Genomic DNA, 22,491 nt, shown 5'->3' with positions numbered 1-22,491 from the left:
TTCCTTAGGAAAACTGAATAGGCACTGTGTTCCCTTTTTCAACCTACTTTTTAACACTTAATAACACAGAGTGAATCTCCCCCTTTATCAAGAAATACCAGTCTACATTTTTAACGGCGTCGCACAGCTCAATGGCCACTGCAGGATGCTCTATTGTACACACATATAATGGCTTAATTATTGGTCTCCTGATGGAGGGAAATCATGTTGCTTCCGGCGTTTCTCTTTTCTATAAGGGAGCTCATCTTTTCCCAAGGCGTGTACTCACTTCCTTCAATCCTCAATAAAATTAGTAACTTTAATAACTTCAGCCAGCCAGAGAATGTGCATATGTAAAGAGAGTGTGTGAATTCCTAGAAGAACAGTATCTCTGCACAGCCTAACCGTGCTCAGAATAAGCGTGCTGCGCGCCTTGAAGGCAATGGTAACGCTGGCGTCTCCTGTCCACTAAGCATCAACCAGATGAGATGCCATGTGTCATATTGAGGGTTTCAGTGAATCCTCTCACAACAGCTCTAGGAGAGGGCCATTTATCTTCATTTCATATATGAGGAAATCATGGCTTGGAAAAATTTAACTTCTCAAACTACATGGCCAACAGCCCTGCCAGACCAACTGCCCCCCCCCCCGCCATGCCACATGCCCAGGAGAAGAGCGCCCCCCAGCGTCCCCCTACCCCCCAGGCGAGGGATGAGAGGGTGGCTTACCTTTCTGAAGGACATTTCTACTTGCGTGTCACCGTTAAAGTTAAACTTAGCGACAGCTTCGCCGTATTCCAGGATTTGCACTGGTGTCAGCTTTTTGGGCTGAGCCTTCTCGGCGGGAGGGAGAAGCTGAGAAAGGGAAAGGGAGGCGAAGGAGAAGGGAAATGACAGGAAAGAAGGAGACGAAACACAAGTTAAGTAAATGTTGCGCTGGGCATGACAGGGCTACTCCTTAGAGAGAAGGGCTGCGGTACCTCAATGTAGGTGCGTGGGAAGATCCCCACCCGGCCATGGTGCTCTCCTTCGTACCAGTTCTGATCGATCTGCTTACAGATGTAAACGATGTCTCCCTTCTGCAGCGGAAGCTCCCTGGGGGTAGAAGGGTCAGCATTTTAGTGGACATTCCTATAGGTGTAATATTATGATGCTCAAAGCAACAAGGGCCTACTGCATATTACAGAGAACTAGATTCAATATCTTGTGATAACCTATAATGAAAAAGAATATGAAAAATATATGTGTTAAGCTGAATCACTATGCTATACACCAGAAACTAACACAATATTGTAAATCAACTATGCTTCAATTTAAAGGAAAAAAAAAAAGATGCTCAGTGTTTTAGTAAAAGGAGACTTCAAATGAGGTCAAAGGGGTCAAACTACAGAAGAGGGGGCTCTGTATTTGGAAGCAAGAACCCCGCTATTCAGGAAATTACAGCACATTTGGCATTTTCCCAGTCTTTGGTGGGCTGAAGGTTAACTTTCAAGCTGACTACCACTCAAAAGTGCTCAGATTCCTTAATAGTTTGCTGCTGCCTCAATGTATTTTTGGTCAATGTCGTCTTATGCTCAGATATTTATGCATCACACAGTGATGCACCCAGCAGTCTTAACTGCTTTGATTAAATGGTGAAAAACGTTTCCTTCTAGATATTTTCACTGCCCTTGTCTATGCCCTAGCAAGGCATGACCTCATTATCCATTACATTTGAAATGCCCTCAAATTATGTGTGACAAACTGGTATCCTTTTGTCATTCTATCCATTCAGACATCCGTCCAGCCTATCCATCTATCATCATGTAGTAGAGACAGGCTCTGAAATGACCAGATCTGAGTTCAAAATCCAGTTATACCATCTACTGGCTCTGGGACCTTAGGCAAGATACTTCATCTCTATGAGATACTTTCCTTATCTGAAAATAGGAGCTAACTCAGGGTTATTGGAGAATTTGGCAACAAACTACAAATAAAACAGCCAGCATGGTTTCTCTTATACAGCTAACAGTAAATGTTCCTGTGCTTCCTTTTCAACACAGAAAAGGGATCTTGGAAAGAAAAGTGGATTTTCCTTCAAATGTTCTTCATGCCTTTTTTCAGCTTTTTCACAGACATCCTTTTGTTTGCCTCAATAATGATATGATAACCTCTAACCAGGACTTCATTTGAAAAAATGAAACAAAGAGATAAATTATTAAAAAAAAAAAAAACCCTGTAACTTGAAGTTATCTTGAATTAAAAAAATGACCCAGATCTTTTCCATTTGCATCAAACCATAGCATGGAGAGCAAGATCTCTGACTGCAGCCTGGAGGAGGTGTGCCCGCCCTGCAGTGTGCCAGGAAGTCCCACGGTGCATGAGGGACGCTGGCTAAACTGCTGCGGTACATCTGGAAAACCTCACGCAAAGTCAGCACTGTGCTGGATGAAAGAACAAGGCAGCCCATGTGGGTCTCCCAGCGGCAGGCAGGATTCTAACCCAAAAGAGGCCCATGAAGGGGATCTGGGGCATCCGTCTCCGTAAGAATGAAGGGTCTTCAGCCACATTTTTTTGCCGTAGCCCCCCTTGGGAGGGTTCTGAATTCCCCCCTCCCTTCACCCCCAACTAAGGACACGTGGATGTGCAGGACTGGCAGCCCCGCAGTCCCCTGGTCTCCCCATCAGCACAAGGGGAATGATAATCACACCAACCCCATAGGGGTACAGTGAGAGCTGAATGAGTTAACATATGTAAAGTACTCTGAACGGTGCTTGGCACATAGTAAACTCAATAAAACTACTGTTTTCTTTAATTATTGTTGTTATTTCTTCAACTCTTCTGTGTGGACTTCCGTGTTTCAAAGAGGGAGGTAAAATAAATGAATAGGACTGGTGGCACTTACTTTAGTGTCTGAGCTTTAAAGTCATACTTGGCTCTGGCAGGTCTCATCTAAACACAAGAAACAATGACAAGTTAAAATCACAATTCACGTACAATGAAAAGGACACATTTTCACAACTTTCCGGAAAGCAAAGCAGAAAAATCCACCCTAACCAGTTTACTCTGGTGTAGAGGCCTGGGCAAAATTCTGTTTGTCTGACCTTAACAGAACACGAGATGGATGTCTGGTCAACTATGCCATGCATGAGCATCTCCCTAAGGAGGGCCAGATTTGGGGAAGAGAGGGTTAGAAAAGTCCTAAAGCTGAAATGCTGGCTCCCAAAGCTGACCACGGCTATTAAAAACACAAACAGACAAAAAACAGTCAGCCAGAAGCCCAAAGCCATTCCTCATCTACTGTCTTACTCTTTGGGTAACATGTTCTATCGGCCTGGCTTAAACTGCGACCTGCATGTAGATGAAGCCTTGAAGAACCTCTCATATCACCTCCAACTTCTATTTATTTCTCATGGTCTGTGAAATCATCCAAAAAGCCAGACAGAGAAAGCCTTGAGCTCAGGCTCTTTCTCCAACGCTTCCGTTCTTGTTGGGGAGCCCTCTCCTCCCAGACCTCACAGACCCAGCCTCCACATTCTCATCAGGTCCGTCATTCAGTCATGCCAGCCCTCCCGCTGTCCCTCCACAGCCCCACTCCGGTCTGACCTCTCATTCCTACAGGCACAAAGCTTCCTTTGACTTCAGATCTCTTCACGCTAATCTAGGGTCACTTGGCAGCACAAATAACATTCCTCAAATACCTCCACCACATCACTTCCCGCTCTGAGGCTGGCAGAGCCTTTCAACTGTCCCTCAGATCAACTCTGACTCCTGAGCTGGGGTAAGGCCTGGGGGTCACTGCTCCCCGCTCGCACCTCACAGCCTTTATCTCCTGTTACACGCTTCCTGTCCCAGTTAGGCAAACCTGTCTGCTGCACCTTGTCTAGACACCCCTTCTGTCTGGAATATCTCCACCTCCGATTCCAGCAGAAAGAGCAGAAAGTTCACCTTCACTTATGGTATTTATTTGCACATCTCTTCCCCACCATTAGAAGTAGTTATTTTAACTACTTTCTGTAAGAGAAGGATGGAGGGGAGAAACCACGTGAACACACTGGCACTGGCTGCTGGTGGGCTTCTTCCCCAGCCACGAGCCCCGACTTTGTCAACTGCTATGACTTTCTGGTCTAGGGAACAATGCGATGAGAATTAAATTACATACTTTCTCTTTGATATCAGAAGGCATGGACCAAGCAGAGAGGAAAAAATGGGAGACTCTAGGTGAGGAAAAAAAAATAGTATTTAGAAGCTTCATCAAGCTTAGTTTTAGAGCTCGACCCCTTAGAGAAAGGCCCCTAAAGTCCAGGCTCCCCCAGCTGGGGTTTTGACAGGGTCTCCTTAACAGCCATGAACTCTCCACAGGAGTTCCTAATTTTGGCATTTTCATACTGATGTTTTCATCTATCTACCTGTATGCGTACACCTTAGATGTCGACCTTATAACCAATGTCACAGAATTTCAATGCCTGCATCTGTGTCCGTCTGTGACCAAAGAGCATAATCGAACAGTTGTAAGCAAATAAGAAAAACAAACATGGAGTTAACGATAAATGGCAAGTTCACAAGAGAAGGCCAGCATTATAAGGACAAAAATTTCAACATGATTCCAATAAAAAAAAAAAGACTGTGGGGGCATTACCTCAAGGCAGCCAGCTGCAGAGCTGTGTGAACTTTCAAAAATGTTACCAAAATAGCACTGTATCCACACTCTGAGTGGCAACCGAGTGCAGGCAAAACAAAATCATCTTTCATCTAAGTTAACAAAATTATATAGGTGTATGGCTTACTATTTAATTTGTAAATTGGCTTAGGTCAACCCAATTGGGTTGGTGAAATTTTTTTTTTTCATTGAAGAGAATCCATACATGACTCAAGACTGAGAAACACTGATTCCACTGACCTCTTAAGATACACTGAGTTGTCACTGCCTTACAAAGCACCTTCTCCCTGTTTATCTTCATCTGTCCCCGAGGCCAAATCCATCTTTCCCTCCTCTGGTTCCCACAGCATTGTGTCACTTACTGCAAAAGCGGTAACTGTTACACGAGGGTGCCTCTTCCACTAGAGGGCCAGCTTCCCAAGGGCACAGCCTGGGTCCTGTTTCTGCCCGCCTCCCAGGGTCTTGCATGGAATCAGTGGCCACCTAAACTCTGCTGAATGGGACAGAAGCACATCTACGAAGCCCGGTGCACCTGGGACTTGCTGGTCTCTTTTTCCTCATGTCTGTCAACATCTAGGGCAGTGATTCTCAAAATGAGGTCCCTGGACGGCTCAGAAATGCAAAGTCTCGGGCCCTGTCCCAGAACAGGAAACTACGGATAGGGCCCAGCAAACTGTATTTCAATCAGCCCCTAAGGGATTCCGATGTGCTCAAGTTTGAGAGCCACTGGTCTAGAAGAGAGGCGGGGCCGCTCAGGCAGTTTGCCTGCCTCTGCCCATGGTTATGGTGCCCTGGTCGCATTTCATCTGCTGTACTATCTACATGTGAGAGGATGCAGCCCGAAGGGCCTCTGCTCATCCTCATCTTCTCCATCACTCGTAACCAGGCAGGCCTGTGAATGAGGATAACCCATCATCAGAGCCTTCAGAACAGGCTGGTTTGGAGGGGCTGGAATGCTGGGGGCTGGGGGCTGGGGGCTGTCATTCCCTTGCTTCTGAGTAACTCTTGATAGCTTCTGCCTCTTCCTTATTACATTTCTTTTTCTCCATCACCTTAGAGTCTCCTTCCCCTCCCTGGCTTTCCTTCTTTTAATCTAGTTCCTTGTTTTCTCTTTGTCACAGACACCTATTTCTTTAAAACCCAAACCATTTGATGAACAGCCAGTGGTACCTCTGTTGCTCAAAAGATAGAGACATGAATATTAATTAGCTATTACTTGGAAAGATTCCAAGACTGTATACAATTCAGCGTCACTACCCCGTCTCCCCACCCACCAAGCCCCAGACACATACACTTCCCCAAAGGAGCTAATCTTCAGCAGGGCTACTCAAGGGTCACATGACACAAAAGATGCTGGGGCAAGAAGCAGCATCTGGCCAGCACAAGAATTTCAACATGTTGACCCTCTTGCAGGAGGCCAAGGCCTAGATAAAAATCACTTCAAAGGCCTGTGCTTCCTCATTCTTTTACAGTATTAAGTTTCATAATCTCAGCTGAGGAACGTCAAAATTAAGGGAACAAAGGAAATTGCTCTCAGAGAGCTCTTACCCTCCCGCCATGGCTTCTCCTAGCTGCAAAACTCTTTGGGTTTCAAAATTCTTCATTTAGGCTTCAGCACTTTTGACCCCATTAGTCAATTAATTCACCGTCGGACACTGAGCGGCAGTATTGTATGTAATACAAGCTCCTCTAAACCATCCCTTCAAAGAAGAGTCTTGTAATTGTCCACACCGTAGCTACTAATGCATATAGACTAAGGTACAGGCTTCTAAGCAGAATGCACAGGCAACACAATATGATAAAATGCGGGATGGAGAGGACCGGACTCATGAAGGGCAGCTGATGCTCTAAGGCATGCATTTGGGGTGTGTGCCAGCAGACCCCGGTCCTACAGCCAGGCATGCTTGGACATACAGAGTACAGGACATAATGGGCATCATGTCCACCGACCAGCCAGAGAAGAGCCAAAGCAAGCCAGAGGGAAGCCAGGATGACAGATGCTGTCTGGAGAACTAACTCGGCCTACAGAAGGCAATGCTGAGGCGGGGCAAATATTGCTTTGGGTCAAGCAGCAGATCGAGGTGACCAAAACAGACCTCTGACCCAGATTTCCTTTTTGCCGTATCGTCTATATTGAGGAGGTCCCCAAAGCGCTCATTAGTGATAAACTGATGGTGCGTTGGAATGACGCCCGTGTGGCGTCGAGCTGCAATATCGGCCTCTTCTTGCTCGCGCTTAAGTCGTCTCTGGTCCGCTAAAAGTTTCTGCCATGAAATTGCACAAAATGGGCTGTGAATCATCTGGTCCAGGGTATTAGAAAACTGCCAACAAAAACAACTAAGGGAAAAGGTGCTGGGTCAATAGGGAGGAAACAGATGTTGGAGGGGCTTTAGGGCCATAATCACAATGTTCCCGCTGCAACCACCCCCTGTGCGCTCTGGGTCGGGAGGAGGCAGCACCGCACAGGAGAAACCTGGGGAGCACAGGGAGGCAGGGAGGGCTGAACCCCGCCCAGTTACACTGTCTGCAGACTTTCCCTTGGCTCAGCCAAAAGCCTCCTGCCTCCTGACACAAAGTGGCCAGGGCTAGGTCACCTGGAGGGCACATCCAGAGCACCCACGAGGATGGCAGGAGGCTGAAGTGTCATCCTTACCTGGCTTAGTCAGTGATGAGTTCCCACAGTGTACACCCATAGTGGGACCGGGGCTGCCTGATTCCTTCTGCCCAGATCAGGCCCATCAAACCTGCTACGGGCTTTTACTACGTGGAGTCTCTGGCAAGCAGGCCATTTTTGTGCTTCCTATTCTTGTTAGTCTAATATGCTCAGGGGAGTAGATATCCATTTCAAGAAATACGGCACCCTTCCTAGGCCGGCGAACCCTTCCTCCAAGCACAATTTTTAGGAGGCTTTAGCATATGCACCAAAGACTATTTATGTGACAAGAGAGCATCAGTTTCTTTCCTTTATAAATTAAAAAAATTTTTTATCTTAGTGGGGAGGTAATTATTTATTCATTTTAATGGAGGTACTGGGGATTGAACCCAGGACTTCGTGCATGCTAAGCACACACTCTACCACTGAGCTGTACCTTCCCCACCATTAGTTACTTTCTTATTGTACTTTTTACTTCACTACTGCTATCTTAGGTGAAATGAAGCTGAATTTAAGGGAATGATGTAGACTATAAATATAGACAATAAACTAAGAATAATGGTACCTGGGTTTAGAAGAAATAGCCTCTCCTAAATTAAGGAAATAAGTCATCTATTTTTAAAGGCCTTTTAAAATACTTGAACAATGTTGCATTTAAGTCAATGTCCTCATTGCCTATTGACATGACCCTGTAGAAGAGAATTTTAATGTATTTTCTTACTCCATACCAATCACACATTCCTGGGATTACATTCCTTGCAGCAAAGTATTAGTTAGAACTGGTAATTCTTAGCAATCTCAAGAAAACATTAGTCTTTTCCAGCAGGCAACTAAATGCCTTGAGGGACACCTAGCTCCGGGGGGTGGGGTCGGGGTGGGGGCATTTTCTATTTCTCTCCAGGATCTAAAATAATAAAGTGATAGCTCATCAAATGGCTGTGGGAATTCTACCAGTGCTCAAGTAAGTAGTTGTAAAGATGAAAATGAGAAAAGACATGAGAAAGTGCTTTATGAAGCACAGTAGAGCCCTGGTGTCCAGCTCTGCCTCTGGTACAAGTTAACGTGCTACGTGGCCCTGGGCAAGCCACTGCCCTGTGGCAGTCCTTTCCTGGATATGTTAGATGACCACTAACATCCCTCTCAGGACTGACAGGTTCTCGTTTTTTCTGAAATGTCGTTTTCATTAATGTTAATAATAAGCTATTTGCATAGAAACATGCCAGGACTGATGTTCCCTTAGCTGGGACGTGTGGGCTGTTTTCTGCAGTGATGAAAATGGATGGATGCAAATGGAGCAGAGCTCCTCATCCAGTGCTTGAATCTAACCTCAATAAATCTGTCATTCCCACAGTTTAACCACATAAACCAAAAACCATGGATAAGGACACAAGGATCTGTGAGCCAGCGCTGTCTAGGGCACAAGCTGCTCACCCTCTGAATTGTTAAACTAACAAAGGACAGTCTGCCTCCCATGCAGCAGCCAAGAATTATACCACAAAACCTCCCATGTTGGATACAAGGGTTTAAACTGCAGAAACAGAATGTCGAGCAGCCCAGGTTTAGATAGGTGGGAATCTTGTATCTCAGGGACAGTGACAAAAATGAATCTGTTCCATGGCCTGAGGGACACTTATCGTGAGTGAGCTTTTCACCTCATTACTACAAATAATTCTGTCCATCAAATGCTTCCTCCCATTTCTTTCCACCAACAGGTGCCCGTGAGTACTGTCTGTATTGTGCCAGGAGACGGGCAAAGCTATGGTCCTTTTTGTCCTTTGTCTCCCCATCTGGCAGCAGTGACTATTATTCTCCAAGCTCACTTCAGTGTCAGCCTTACCCTAAATCCTCAAGGCAAGTCCCCCTAAACTCTGAAACCACTCAACAAAATGGAACATAGGAAAAAGGGCTTCAGACTTTACAGGGAAAGGGACAGAGTTGTGTACACCCTCTTCCTGGCTGCCACCACGTGCAAAGCAATTCTTCCGTCTCTTAATTCATTGCAGGAAAATGGTCATCAGAGCTTGTTTAACCTAAAGGACTCTTTCTTCTAGGAATGTGAAGTCTAGAAAGCACACCTCCTAATGACACTTCATCACAACAGAAGCTTGTGATTTTGTCCATTTAGCTGATGTGCTGAACTACTTCCTCCTAAATCCCAAGAGAACATGCTCCCTTACTGGCCCCATCAGTCACATGACTGCAGTACAGGCATTTCAGAAGCTGCAAGACAAGGTCTGCATGCTGAAGTTCTGGGTTGGGGGCAGGGGGGTTCCCAACGTTTATGGGGGTTATCTCTTCTTCTGAGTTAAAGACAACTTCTTCAATCTGTTTTTATAAAATGTATCACAGTCATTATTCTCTTTCAGTTTCCTTTCTCCTACTGCATCCTCAATATGAACTGTGCTTTGTGCCAGGAGAGGGTGGGCAGCATTGGAGACACAGGAGGGTGGGTTTCCCTGGAGAATAATGAGGTGGGTGTTATGGGGAGGGACTCCAGGTTCCCCTTACAAGGCATTGAGCGCACTGGTGGGCAACTTTTCTGAACTTCCAGGGCAGCAGCACCGGCTGGACTTGGCACTGGGAACCCAGCACTGTGGGGAAAATCAGTCCTACTTTTTGGAAAGGTGGACTGAAAGAGTGATTGAGCCCATGTCATAAAAATGTCACCTGTGAAAACCCCAATGTTGCCTTCTAATTGCTAAGCCATGTCACCTCACTGACTGTTTACTTCCTTTATATTTTTATCTGCACGAGAGCTAAGAGGCTTTAAAGGTGGAGATTACCTCTTTATCATCATGACGTCTTCGAATGAATTCTTCTGTGGATTCCAAGTAATCAGCCGGTATAAAATGCCTTGGTGATTCTGAATCTTCAAAACAATAAAGTAGAATTAAAACAGGTACAGATTTAGAGGGAAACCAGACTGGAAAGATTTCACCTTTCATCCGTGATGTCAAGTTTTTACCGTGGTTGTTTGGTGGTCAGTGTTCCAATTCTGAAGGAAAAAAACCAAATCCCCTCCCTTTCCTCCTGCTTTTTGGATTTACTTGTGAACTAGTTTAATACCAAGAAAACTAATCAGAGGCAAAAGGTGAGCAAAGAGAAGACCACCTTTGGAAAGTGTCCCCATGAAGAGGCGTGCAGGCTCTCACAGGGACACACTGAACACTCACATACACACACACACACACATACACACAGGGCTGCCTCTCAAAAAACCACGGGCTGAGTTGGGATCAGTGTGAATTACAATGGGTTCAAAAGTTCAAATGAACAAATTTCTCAGATGAGCTAAAACGGCCAATTTTTCTTTCGAAACAGAGTTTGGTGGTTAGTCTACATGATGTGGGAAATCTGTTTTTAAAGAAGTGCAGCCACTACGAGCCATGATTAATTGCCAAGCCAAACAAACAGAAAACAAAGGACGGACCAGAAAATGAGCACCAAGGGCACACGGGGGGAGGGGAAAAGCAAGCAGAGTGGAGAGATGGGTGAGGTGAGACTGGGCAAATACACAGAAGGCCACCTCCGAGGGACGTCCCCAGTTCACTGTGGGGGTTGTTGTTCCTGTCCAGGCCGTGGTCTGGGTACAGCACAGAGTTCCCATTAGTAAAGGCCCTGGGGCCAGCCTCCGGGGCCGCGGGTCTCTCCTCAGGGGGCTCTGAGATCTGGCTCAGCCTGGCCATGGTGTGCCGGGAAGACAGGCGTTTGGGAACCAAAGGCTTCCCCTGGGAGGGGCGCTCGTCCTGCTGGGGCTGCCTGGGGGGGTCTGGCTTCTGGCTTGAGAAGTCCCTGGGGCAAGGCTGTCTGGGGTGGTGCGGGAGGGGCTTTTTCAACCGGAAGGGGAGTGGGCTCATCAGGTAGATGTTCCGGAGGAGCGTGCCCTTGTCGCCCCGGGGGTCCGCGCGCCAGTCGGGCCGCCTGGAGGTCTGTTGCTGCTCATGCCGGCGGATGGTGGTGAAGCGGGTGTAGGAGGCCGGGCAGGTGCCCTTGCACTTGCTGAGGCGGTGTTTGGGGAAGTCTCCGTGAACGCTGCCGCTGCTGCCCTCCCGGCTGTCACTGGACACGTTGGAACAACGGTCCAGCTCGTCCGAGCAGGCGGAGAGGGGCTCGGAAGGCCCGAGGCCCCGGAAGCCGAGAGCGGGGTCCGCCAGCCTGCCGCAGGTCGGGGAGGCGTAGACGCCCCCGGGGTTCATCCCGTCCACCTCCCTGGGCCGGAGCTTCGTGGACTCCAGGAGGGACTCGGCCGAGCGGGCGGAGGTCAGGCCGCTCCGGCTCAGCGCGGGTGTGGGGGACTTGCTCAGCCGGCCGGACAGGTCCAGCGACGGCATGGACCGGGACCGCTGAATCAGCTGCTCGAAAGCCGTGATGCGAGAGGAGACTGTGTGCTTGGGGATGTGCTCCGAGCCCTCCTGGCTGGAGCCCAGCTCGCCCCTGGACAGCACCAGGCTGCTCCTCTCGAAGTGGGAGGCGAGATCCCGCACGCTGGAGGAGGAGCCGGACCCCAGGAAGAGGCCGGCCCGGTTGATCTGGTGCATGTCCCGGTAGAGCATGGAGAACTGCATGCCGGCCTTCCTGGACAGCGGGCAGGGCCTCCTGGCGCTGGTGCTGTACTCCTGCAGGCTCAGGGTGCTGCTCGACCTGCTGTCGTAGTCCCGCCGGGAGCGCAGCAGCAGGTTCTCCACGCTGCCCCCCACTTGCAGGGGGAGGCCTCGTTTGGATTCACTCAGAGAAACCGAGACACAAAGGTTCTCGCAGCTCTGAGCCTTTTCTGTGGGCAACAGAACGCTCTTCTGATCCTGCAGAAGAGCGCTGGGAGCAGAGAGCCTGGGTTTGAATTTGGAGGGAAGGATTTCCGAAATGCAGGCTTTCGCGGCGGACAGGGGTTTCTTGTGCTTACACCCAGGGCCTAACACATTGCTACCGTGAACCGTTCGGCTATGAACTGAAGATGAAGAAATCATGTGAGCATTCCCACCTTTACGATCCACTGGAAAGCATGCAGAATAAAATAAACAGACCCATTAGGTTCAAGCTGAAAGCTGCTTTAAAAAAAGGGGTGGGGGGAGAGGTAACATGCTTATTGGTCATAAAGGTTTTTGTTTTGTTTTGTTTTAATTTCCAGTCGATGTCCGGAAGCAAAATAATCTGTGCTGCAAAGCAGGTGCAAAGATGCAACGAAAAATGGCCACCCTGCTAGAGTTAGGAAAGGCTAAAGCTCAGCTAATTTCTAAGAAAAGGGAATCAACAAAAAAGAGAGAGATGCTTCAGGGAGAGCAAGGGTAGGGTTTGGAGGAAGGGAAACTATTAATACCAGAAAGAAAAATGGCCGGTGAGAAACTAGGGGAGGGGACCAAGAGGGCACCAAGGTCTGGAAATGGATCTGAACAAGGCAAAACTCATCTCAGGAGCTGGAGGTTCAGACACTGCCAACACCTGGATAATAGGTGTGGGTGGCGAGAGACACCCTGATCACCGACCGGGTGGACGGGCGAGAGCCAGCAGGCTTCACCCAGTTACCTTTAGTGGAGGCTGAGCTGGATGGCCGCTTGAGGCCGCTCAGGCCCTGGAGAGGGATGTCTCCTCCTTCCAAGACGCTTTTGTAAATCTGCCTCTCGCTCTCCAAGCTAGCAAGATCCCCAGGAGCCCCATCTGATTCCCTCTTCACGGCGTGGAAGTTGGAAGAATATATACTAAGAACAAGGTAATTTTCAAAGAAAGAGAAGGGGGAAAAAAAACAGAAAATAAGAGTTTTAGTGTTTTTAACATTTTTCTAAAAAGCACACCATCAGCTGAGGACAAGGGGACACATTTCCTGGCATCCCAACCAAGCACTGTCCTTTTTAAAAGGCAATCTTATTTAGACAGAGCTCTACAGACAAGACAGGCCCACGGGTGCCCCTCAATGCTCAGGAAGCCAAACAGCGGGGCTCTCTAACTGAGATGCCTGCATTTGTGCTCTAAAAGAATAACTCTGAGAAACACTGCCTGGGGACAGAAGGCGGGGGTGGTGGTGCAGGGGCTGCACACAAGATGGGACAGTCGAGGACATGAGTGGGGCCTCTAAGATGTTGCTGGCCAGCGTTGGCCACTTCAGGTCCACCACCTGGGTTATTTTTCTGGGTTTTTCAGAAGGGCTTTGACTAGTGGAGCATTAAAATCAACAGTGAAAGGAGATGGCCCAGCTGTTCTGGGCTCTCGGAAGATCAGCCACCAAGTGCAACTGGAAGCTGGGATTCTACATGCTCTGATCCCAGCCACATTTTGCACCCACTGCTTTCCAGATCTGTATTCAGAACCTTATGACGTGTATTATGAGTAAAAACTATTGCTCATTGACATCCTTCAATTATTCTTGTCTTGTTGAAAGTCTAGGCATTTTTGCAAGTTACCACAAATCCTTTTTAGAAGCAGGTGGGGCACAGAAAAAATGAAGAGCACTTACTGGCTGAAGCCTCCCTTTCCCCTGATTCCAGTTTTCCATGCCCTCACCCACTGGCACACCGACACACAGGCACACTCACACACGTGCACACACACTCGCTCGGATAAGTGATGACCCCTTCCCTGCGGAAGCACTCAGGCTCCCACTAGGCTGCTTTTCAGTCCTACTGAATTCTGTTTACTGGCATCACCATGGACTTTTCAGCCCTGAAGTTGTAAACAGCTGGATGGAATCACCAATTCCCAACATTTTATTATGAATATTATCCAGTGGAAAGAAAAGCTTGAGGAATTATACGAGTGAACATTCCACACACCACTGCCCAACCTAGATTCTACAAGGAACACTGGGCTGCATGTGCTTTCTCACACACCTGTCCGTCTCCTTCCCTTCACCCTTGCATCATGATTGAACCATTTTACCCTTCCCACAGACTCTGGGTCCCCTGCAGTGCCGACAGTCACGGCATGAGCAGCCCCACCCCTCTTGGCGAGCACTCCTGTGTGGGAGGCACTGCGCTAAGTGCTGGGTGATCACTCTCTCTTTAATTCCCACAAACAATCCTATTTCCTCCATTTTCAGATGAGGACGAGGCCCTGGGAGTCAGGCTCTCGTTAAAGCCGGCATGGTTAGTACCCTCAGTGGCTGTTTTCTATGTAGCATTTCCCCACCACCCAGGAGGTAGTGCCTTCTGAGGGCCCAGGCTCACACATCAGGGGAGACAGGGACTTAAGGATGCTGGAGCTCCGTGTGCATCATCACTGCCGAGTGTCACCTGCCATGAATGCACCCCTGGGACACATGGGTCCAGAACTAGGGGTCAGAAGTGGAAAAGAGGCGGAGGCCCTGTGGTTGGACAGGTAATGTCTCTGCCTTGGTGCTGTTAGGTTCCCCTGAGCAATTCCACTGCTTCCAGCCCTGGTAACCCCCTCCCAGTCGCCACCAAGCCCTGGGCCCTGGCCCTGTGCCCCCTGCTGTTTACAGGCCCCACGTGCTCCATTCAGGGGCCTGCCAGGCAGTCAGGGCACCCCCTCATTCACTCTGGCCTAGGTCTGGGGGTCAAACGCTTTCCCTCTTTCCTCAGCTGAAGCCAGAGAGCATTACTGGGAATCTGACGGGCCAGAAAACCTCCCTCGAAGCTAAGAACAAAAGCATGTGAAGGACGTGAGTCTGCAGAGCAGCCTCCAAGGTGTGTCTCAGACAGAAGAAGCCCGTGGGAGGGGGCGGGAAGGGGTGAGACTCTTATTTGCAGGAGCCCACTAGACTATCTCGGCCATGAATTCACTCAATAAATACTTGTGGAATGAATCAAAGGTCACATTTTCGGAAAGCAAATTTGGCACACACAATCTGACTAAGGATAGGTTGTGATTTGCAAAATTACGTATTTAGAAATCCACAGGTACAAGGATTCTATCACATTTACCAAGGGCTCCGATTTCCTGACATCAGACATCAGTGACTGGAGTCATCGGAAGGGTGGCAAGAGGAACAAAGCAGGGAGTTAGGCTGGCCCTGGCTTACGCTGCTCTCCTTACTGGTGCCCCTGACCCCTGCCTGGAGGCGCCCATTCCCACCCCTAGAGACCAAGAGGCTTGGCTTTCCAGGCTGGGGGACAGGGGCTGCCACGCATGCCGCTTTGGGCTCACCTGCTTCTGCCTGCAGCTGCCATCCCATGTTCTGGTTGATAAAAGCTGTCAACCCTCCCTAGAGGGCTGGAGGACCCCTAAAGGTGCCTGGCAAGGTTGTGGCAATATATGCCAATTTAAACAAATGTAAGCTCATCTAAACTGGCTTTAACTTTCAATTTTGTTATTAAAAATCAATCAGGCCCTTTTCTAAATTTCCCTTTCAGTCCACCCTCTTCTTTTGGTTGCATTTTCTGACTCTATCCTTCAGTTTAACCCCATGTTTCTCCTTTCTGTACAACATCAACTGAGAAAAGATCCACATATAGATGTCCTCAGCCTCACCAACCAAAACCGTGGTGACTGAGGTTCATTTTGTGAGGGGACAGTCTCAGAAGCCCTGCTCGCCTTAGTCTGGAGTCACCAGATCTCCCTGAGCATCAGGAGTGACTGACAGCAGCTCCTACCCTGCCATTCTCTGAACTGCCTCAGCCTTGGTCAGGACTTGCAACCCAGTCTGCTCTAGTCCCTCCTAACTTCATTTGGTCATGACTCAAGGCCATAACCGGCTGCTTGACTTCACACCCCCACCACCTCACCAGCTGTCAGAACCCAGCTCCCACCCACAGCCACCCCACTTCTGGCTTTATTCCACTCCTTATCACCATTTTTTCCTGTTTCCCCAACAGAACAACAAACCAGCACTCAGGAAATCCCTCAGAATGGATTTGCCATAGCCAATTGTTTTCTTTCTGATACCAAAGCCAACACACTTTTCCCAGATGTGTAACACTGCAACTAAGGGGCTTCTTGTTTAAAAACAGTGTCCAAAAGCTCTGGAACAATGTTTTTAAATGTATCACCTCCATCAGACTTCCTAATGTTGGAGAGACCTGTCATCTGTCCCACTGTCCCAGAGGGGAACCTGAGGACCAAGAGTGCTGAAGGCATTTGCAGAAGGTCACAGAGTTGTTGGGTCTTTGCTGGGTTCAAACAGATCAGAGAGGATGGGAAAACCAGCCAGGCTGATGGAGGAAGGCCCAATCAGGACCAGCAGCCACCGATTAGTTAACAAATCAAGTCAAATTCAGCAGCGCAGCCCCCTGCAGCCTGAGTTGAGCCATTTTCAGCTCCGAAAGAGCAAGCCAGGAGGAGACAGTGCGGAGAACTCATCCTCTTGGCTAAGCTGCAGAGCTGGCTGCTGAGTTTCAAGGGGGATTCAACAAAAACACATTCACTAGAAGAATAAAGTGAGAGAACAGAGCAGTCATTTTAGGGCCAACTGTTTCCAATCATGCTAACAGGCGGGCTCCGGAGGAGGCAGGCAGGGTCCTGGCAGGCTGTGATTCCACCCTGGCTCCAACAAGGAATGGGATCAGCTGAGGCTAACCCGCTCTGTTTAAAAACTTGGAAACAATCGGCTTCGCTCAGCCTCAGTTTCTTTCAACTGCAAAACTAACAAGCATGGTGAGACTACCCAAGAAATCCATCTTCAAATAGATGAAGATTTTCTTTTGAGCTCCAGACACAGACATTCAAGTGCCTTCTAGACATCCTCACCTGAGTGGTCCTCAGGCATCTTAAATCCAACATGTCCCAGACCAAACCTGGCTCTGCTCCTCTGTCTTCCTTCACTCATGCTAGAATGCTGAAGAATCAACCCCTTCGCCCTCTCCTTGCTCCCAGACCTAAGCAGTCACCAAGTCCTGCTTACTCCCTGTCCTTGATAACAGCACACATTCATCCTTTCTCTCTCTTCCTCCCTGGACCTCTCACAAGCGCTCACCTCCACCTCTACAGAAAGCACACCATCGCTCCCACTGGAGTCTCTCCAATCATCTTTGTAAATCACTGCCAGTGATAATTCTAGAGAAGATCTCAATATGTCATTCCATTGCTCACTTGACTCACTCCACGATTATTTACCAAGCATCTACTAAGTGTCAATCACTCTCCTACATGGAGATTCAACAGGGGACAAAATAGACACAAAAATTCCAGCTTCACTAAATTCACTGTTCAGAACCACTTGCTGTTTTCAGAAAGAAAAAAAAAAAGTAACTGCCTAGACTTTGGGGGAGGGAGTCTAGACAATCTTAGAGCCTTTGTATTGCATAAAAAATGTTTTGTATTTATAATATGTTACTGTCATTCACTTTTTTATTGAAGTATAGTTGATTTACAATGCTGTGTTAGTTTCAGGTATACAGCAACATGATTTAGCTATTCATATGTATCTATTCTTTCTCAGATTCTTTTCTGTTACAGGCTATGATATTGATCTAGTTCCCTGTGCTATACGGTAGGTCCTTGTTTATTTTATACACAGTAGTTTGTATCTGTTAATCCCAAACTCCTAATTTATCCCTCCTCACCTCTTTCCCCTTTGTTAACCATGTTTGTTCTCTATGTCTGTGAGTCTATTTCTGTTTTGTAAATAAGTTCATTTGTATCATTTTTTAGATTCCACATGTAAGTGACATCATATATTTATCACTCTCTAACTCATTTGCTGCTGCTCTGTGAAACCTTTCTTTTCTCTCCCGGACAACAGAAGTGTTCACTCCTTTGTGGGTCCCATCACTGCATTTACCACACTGCATTTTGATTGTTATGTACAAGTGTATAATTTCCCAATGACACTCTGAGTCCCTTAAGGGAAGGCAGTTTATTTGATCAATCTTTGCATGCCTGGTGTCTAGCACTGTTGTTCAATAAATATGTATTAGTGGAATAAACGATTCTATGAAATTAAATGCCTTCATGCACACAGAGACCTAGAGGAATCTCTAATCTTTCATACAGTTCTTCAGGCAATGATTTGTGTTTTGATCTTACATGAGATTAGGGGGGAAAAAGTGTTTTCTCTAGCGAACCATCACCATTTAGGAAAGAGCAGCTTGTTCTTGAGTGCCACCTGCTGGCTGAATACAGTAAAGCTCTTTGGTTAGGCAAAACATGCATTTGTGCTAATCAATGTCAAAATGCTAAGTAATGATGAAAATAACAAGTAGTCTACACTACTGACTTATAAATCTGAAAACTCCAGGGAAATAAAATACGAAGTGGGGCATACACTATGATCCCAAGCATAAAAATATATTTTTTGAGAGGAAGGACTGATAGTTGCATTAGGATATTGGGACTATGGGAGAATTTCTTCCTCTCTTCCCAGGTTCTTTCAATATTGTGATATGGACTCAAGTTAATAAAATTCTAAACCGCAGTCTCCCCAAGATGTGAATGTGGATGTAAAACAACACCGCCACTATTCCAGGGACCACAGAGTTTCTGAACCCGGGCCATTGGTGATTCCTCTTTCTTCAGTCCTTGGGTTAAGCCTTGCCAGTGTTTTTTTCACATGTGATTCCTGTCCATGTGGTGAAAAAGGCCAGATGCAGTTCAAAGCTGCCTGCCTTGGTACTACGTGAGCCAGATTCCAGTTAATTAAGATTTATAGATGCATTCATTTATTCAGCAAACATTTATTGTGTGTTTCCCCATGTGTCAGGCACTGGCTTAGGCTGGCTCCTTACCAACTCCAAATACAGAAAAACCTTACTCACTTGAACCAACTGGGAGAAAACCAAACCTGAATTACTGAAAAACCCCCAAATGACAGAATAGCAGGAGGGAAAAGCTTATTCCTTCCTGCCAAGTGTTTCATGAGAGCGGGGCTATGGCTGAAAAACAGAGGTCTTTGGAGACCTATTTCAATGATACAAATACGAGCGCTTGGTAAATGCACACCTCAAATACCTTTATGTACACAATTGCTCAGAGTCTCTGAAAGTGGTCTGCTCTCTTAAAAAGCTTGCATTAGTCCCCTTCAATCCTGCTAACACACTACTACACAAATAGTTGCTTAAGTTGTTTTTCATCACTCAAGACAGTTAATCTTAGCATGCCTTCTGTTCACTTATTATGAATCAGTACGTGTGCAGGTGAGAGTTTACTGCTAACACCCGTCAATTGAGGCAGGCCCTGGCCTGGAGCTCCATCGTCCCTCCTCAGGCGACGGCTCTGCCGCGCACAGCTGTGGAACCTGGGCACATGCTACCTTGATGTGCCCGTTTCCTCAGCTACACAATGGGGATTAAAAATGACGCCTGATCCTGGAACGCTGAGGGCTAAATGAGGTCAAGAACATGCGATGCTAAGCACAGGGCCTGGCACGTAGCAAATACTAAGTTGAATGAAAATTATCATTTCATTCAAGACCTGTGCTCCTCACTCTGACAGCCTGTGGGAGCTGCCTTCTCTTCCGAGTACTTTTAACCTTTATGATCTATTTCATTCATTGGCCATGTTGCCTTATTCTTTATTAACATTTATTTTTGTGTGTGTTTTGCCCCTAAAACTAGTGGGAGACTGCATCTTATGCTCCTCTTCTAATACCCAGCATAGTGCCTTAGGTCCAGCAGAAGTTCACTCAGCCAGCCAGCCACCTGAAGCAACTTTCCACCCAAATACGCCAATCCCTGCTGACTGATTTTCAAATGAAACTACTCTTGCAAAATGCCTTCTTGGGCAGGGCAGCTTGGATATGCCCAAGTGACCATGATATTTGCCCCTCCGATCCATAAGCTCAGCATTCAGACCAAGTCAGGCTTCTGTTTGAACAAGTGAACTTTGCTCACTGTGGCTTCACCCCACCTACGTGGAGCAGGTTAGAGTGTGCCTCTCCCCCTTGTATTTCAGAGTGAGCTGTAGGTGCTGACATAATGGTGATGGGATGAGAAGCCACTCCTGCCAGATAGCTCCCAGATCTCTTGTATGTACCAGGCACTATGGAGATGCATGGAGTTTATAACTTACTAGTAGTTATAACAACACAAGAGCAGAATTCAGGTGCAGAGCAATAGAAGTAAGCACTGTAAGAGGTAGGAACGCGAGACTGGGAACAGGAAGGCTCAGAGCTCAGTTATACAAGCTATTTCCCAGGTCTGTAAGGGTGGGGGCAGCACCAACATCTTTGGCTGGGACGACAGCTATATAACAAAGTACTGAGACCAGGAATCTGGGACAGGACATGGGATGGTTTGGGGAGGAAAGGAGGCTGGTGGTTACCCCATGAGGAAGTGTGTGCGGTGTACCCAGGTAGAATTCTAAGAACTAGTATGGGGAAACAAATCCAGATCTCTGAGACTCAAACGAGTTAGCCCCCTCTCGGCCCCATATTTCCCCGTGACAGGTCCAGCCCGAGGACCTAACCCCCTATCCCCCTTTATACCAGATGCGGCCTCAGTCATTCACCCGCTCCCCGCAAGAATCAGCAAATGAGGAGAACGCTGATTCTAAACTCAGACAAACATTCTAAAGATGCCAATGCAGAGAAAAGCTTATTAAAGGTAATATAAACCACCCACAAAATTAATTCGGATGAGGAGAAAAAAGAAAAATAATTGGAAGACTATAATTAAATTGCTACTTATCACCGAACTGTACATCATCCAGAGCCACTAGACTGATAACAAATAAAACACAAGCTTCTACCCATTTCTGACATTTAATACATTAAGCCATGGAAACAGTGGCAACTTACTATCCAGGAGGCTCTGAAGAAATGTCCGGAGTGGGGCTGACTGCAGAGCTCTGTAAATGTCAAAAAAAGAAAAGGTGTAGATGATTTATTTTGACCCAGATGTTTCAAGTCAAGGGGAAAAGAGAGAGATGCCCCCTTCCTTTCCTAATTCAGATGAGGCCCCCTGTGAGACAGAGAGCCGGCTGGAAAGGCTTCAGTGCTGGTGGAGGGCTCTCTGTACCGCCCAGTGGCCACAGCCAAGGCTCTCTGGGTGGGTCAGGGGACAGCCACATAAACTCTTTACGTTTACCTTCGGTCGCAGGCCCGCCAGGCAGATGGCCCACCATTTGGCAACATGCATAAGTGACATGGACAGCATCCTTCACCAGCTCATCCCCAGCCCTCAGACCCCCTGCCAAGCCCACTGGACTCCTTCATGCACCCAAATGCCACAGCCAGAGAGGGTCACCCAACACTTCAGGCACAGAACGTACAAAAATGCATTTTAAAAGACAGCAGTTTTAGACTGTTTCCCCCTGCAGATTTAGACATGTAGAAATGGGGAGAAATGCAGTTTCACTAAACCTATCAATGAGCATTTCAGCATGAGTGGAGGAACGGTGTTATAAAACTACAGGCCACTACGCAAAACGAAGAAAACTGCCAGGAGCTCCGTGCAGAGAAAAGGCAGCACAACCACACGGTCTAGGGTCTCTGCTGTCTTGGAAGAAGAAAGGCAAAGGGTTCGATACATTTGTTTTTAAAAATGATGTGGCAGTTGCACACATCAGTGTAAACGTTAGCTTTGAAAGATGCTCCTGCCTCTACTAATGACCACATCAAGGAAAACAAGCCACCTGGGGAGAGATACTTGAGGAAAGGAGAGAAACAGGAGCAAGGAAAGGAAGAGACGGTGAATGAAGGAGATGACAGGAGGGGAGGCACCTCCGTCAGGGCTCACCCACCGGCCCGGCCACCCCCATCCCTCCTAAGAAGGCCCTGCTCTCACCTCCACATCCATCCTTCCAGCCCCTTTGCCTGCACCAGTCTCTCCGGCCCATCCTTTCCTGGAGTCTCCCACCCTTGGCACCTGTCCCATTCTCGGTCCCCATTTCCACCATGTTCCTAAATTCCATCAGTCCTTTAAGATCTCGGCCAACTCCTGAGAAATCCTCCCCGATTTCCCCTAGGGTCTCTCCCTCTTCTGAGAGCTTAGAGCCCACAGTGTTTATTCAGTTCTTAGTGTTAGAGAACGTTTATTTGTGAGTGTGACTAAGCTGCCATGTTCCTGAGGGCAGAGTCCATTTCTGTGCTGATTCAGAACCTCCCTCAGCACATCTCAGCTGCATTAGGGTGACACACAGCTGAACCCAAGTCCATCAAGGTGATTCTTCTCTGCAGCTGACGCTCCTTTGGGTCCACCCACCCAGCCCTGGGCAGGGCTGGAGGTACCGGTGCCATCTCTGCCCAGGGAGGTGGCCCTTCAGTTGTCCTCCATCCTGGCATGTTTTAGGAACCACCTCAGACCCTGGAAAGTGTTGATTTGTTCTGGGCCCCCGTCCTGCACCCCAGCTCACTTCAGGACTTAGCTGTAGCCACAGTTCTGCTCCGACTCACTCAGACC

At 47.7% G+C, this 22,491-nt stretch overlaps 2 protein-coding genes across 51 annotated transcripts in view; both read right to left on the bottom strand.

Moving 5' to 3' along the window:
- The window catches only part of SORBS1 (sorbin and SH3 domain containing 1), a 208,338-nt gene that overhangs the window by 22,974 nt on the left and 162,873 nt on the right, over positions 1-22,491 (bottom strand). For 48 of the 50 annotated variants that reach the window (XM_032491233.1, XM_032491239.1, XM_032491236.1 and 45 more), the window contains 7 exons: positions 20,889-20,938; positions 12,791-12,963; positions 10,054-10,139; positions 6,714-6,881; positions 2,863-2,909; positions 959-1,073; positions 708-833 (listed from right to left, as the gene is read on the bottom strand). In XM_032491233.1, the coding sequence (XP_032347124.1) occupies positions 708-833; positions 959-1,073; positions 2,863-2,909; positions 6,714-6,881; positions 10,054-10,139; positions 12,791-12,963; positions 20,889-20,938 (765 nt within the window). The remainder of the gene's footprint in view (positions 1-707; positions 834-958; positions 1,074-2,862; positions 2,910-6,713; positions 6,882-10,053; positions 10,140-12,790; positions 12,964-20,888; positions 20,939-22,491) is intronic. The other 2 variants (XM_032491230.1, XM_032491260.1) reach the window with 1 other exon arrangement.
- LOC116656687 (sorbin and SH3 domain-containing protein 1-like) lies at positions 10,146-12,686 on the bottom strand. Its single transcript, XM_032491283.1, has one exon. The coding sequence runs from the start codon at positions 12,232-12,234 to the stop codon at positions 10,648-10,650; it is 1,587 nt and encodes a 528-aa protein (XP_032347174.1). The 5' UTR covers positions 12,235-12,686; the 3' UTR covers positions 10,146-10,647.

The sequence above is a fragment of the Camelus ferus genome, chromosome 11 (genome assembly GCF_009834535.1).
Source record: "Camelus ferus isolate YT-003-E chromosome 11, BCGSAC_Cfer_1.0, whole genome shotgun sequence".
Classification (NCBI taxonomy): Eukaryota; Metazoa; Chordata; class Mammalia; order Artiodactyla; family Camelidae; genus Camelus; species Camelus ferus.
Note: the sequence above shows the minus strand (reverse complement) of the source record. Positions and strands in the feature narration are given on the sequence as shown.

What these genes read in the sequence shown, in the direction of transcription:
- LOC116656687 (XM_032491283.1), bottom strand. Translation starts at nt 12,234, where the DNA reads ATGATTTCTTCATCTTCAGTTCATAGCCGAACGGTTCACGGTAGCAAT.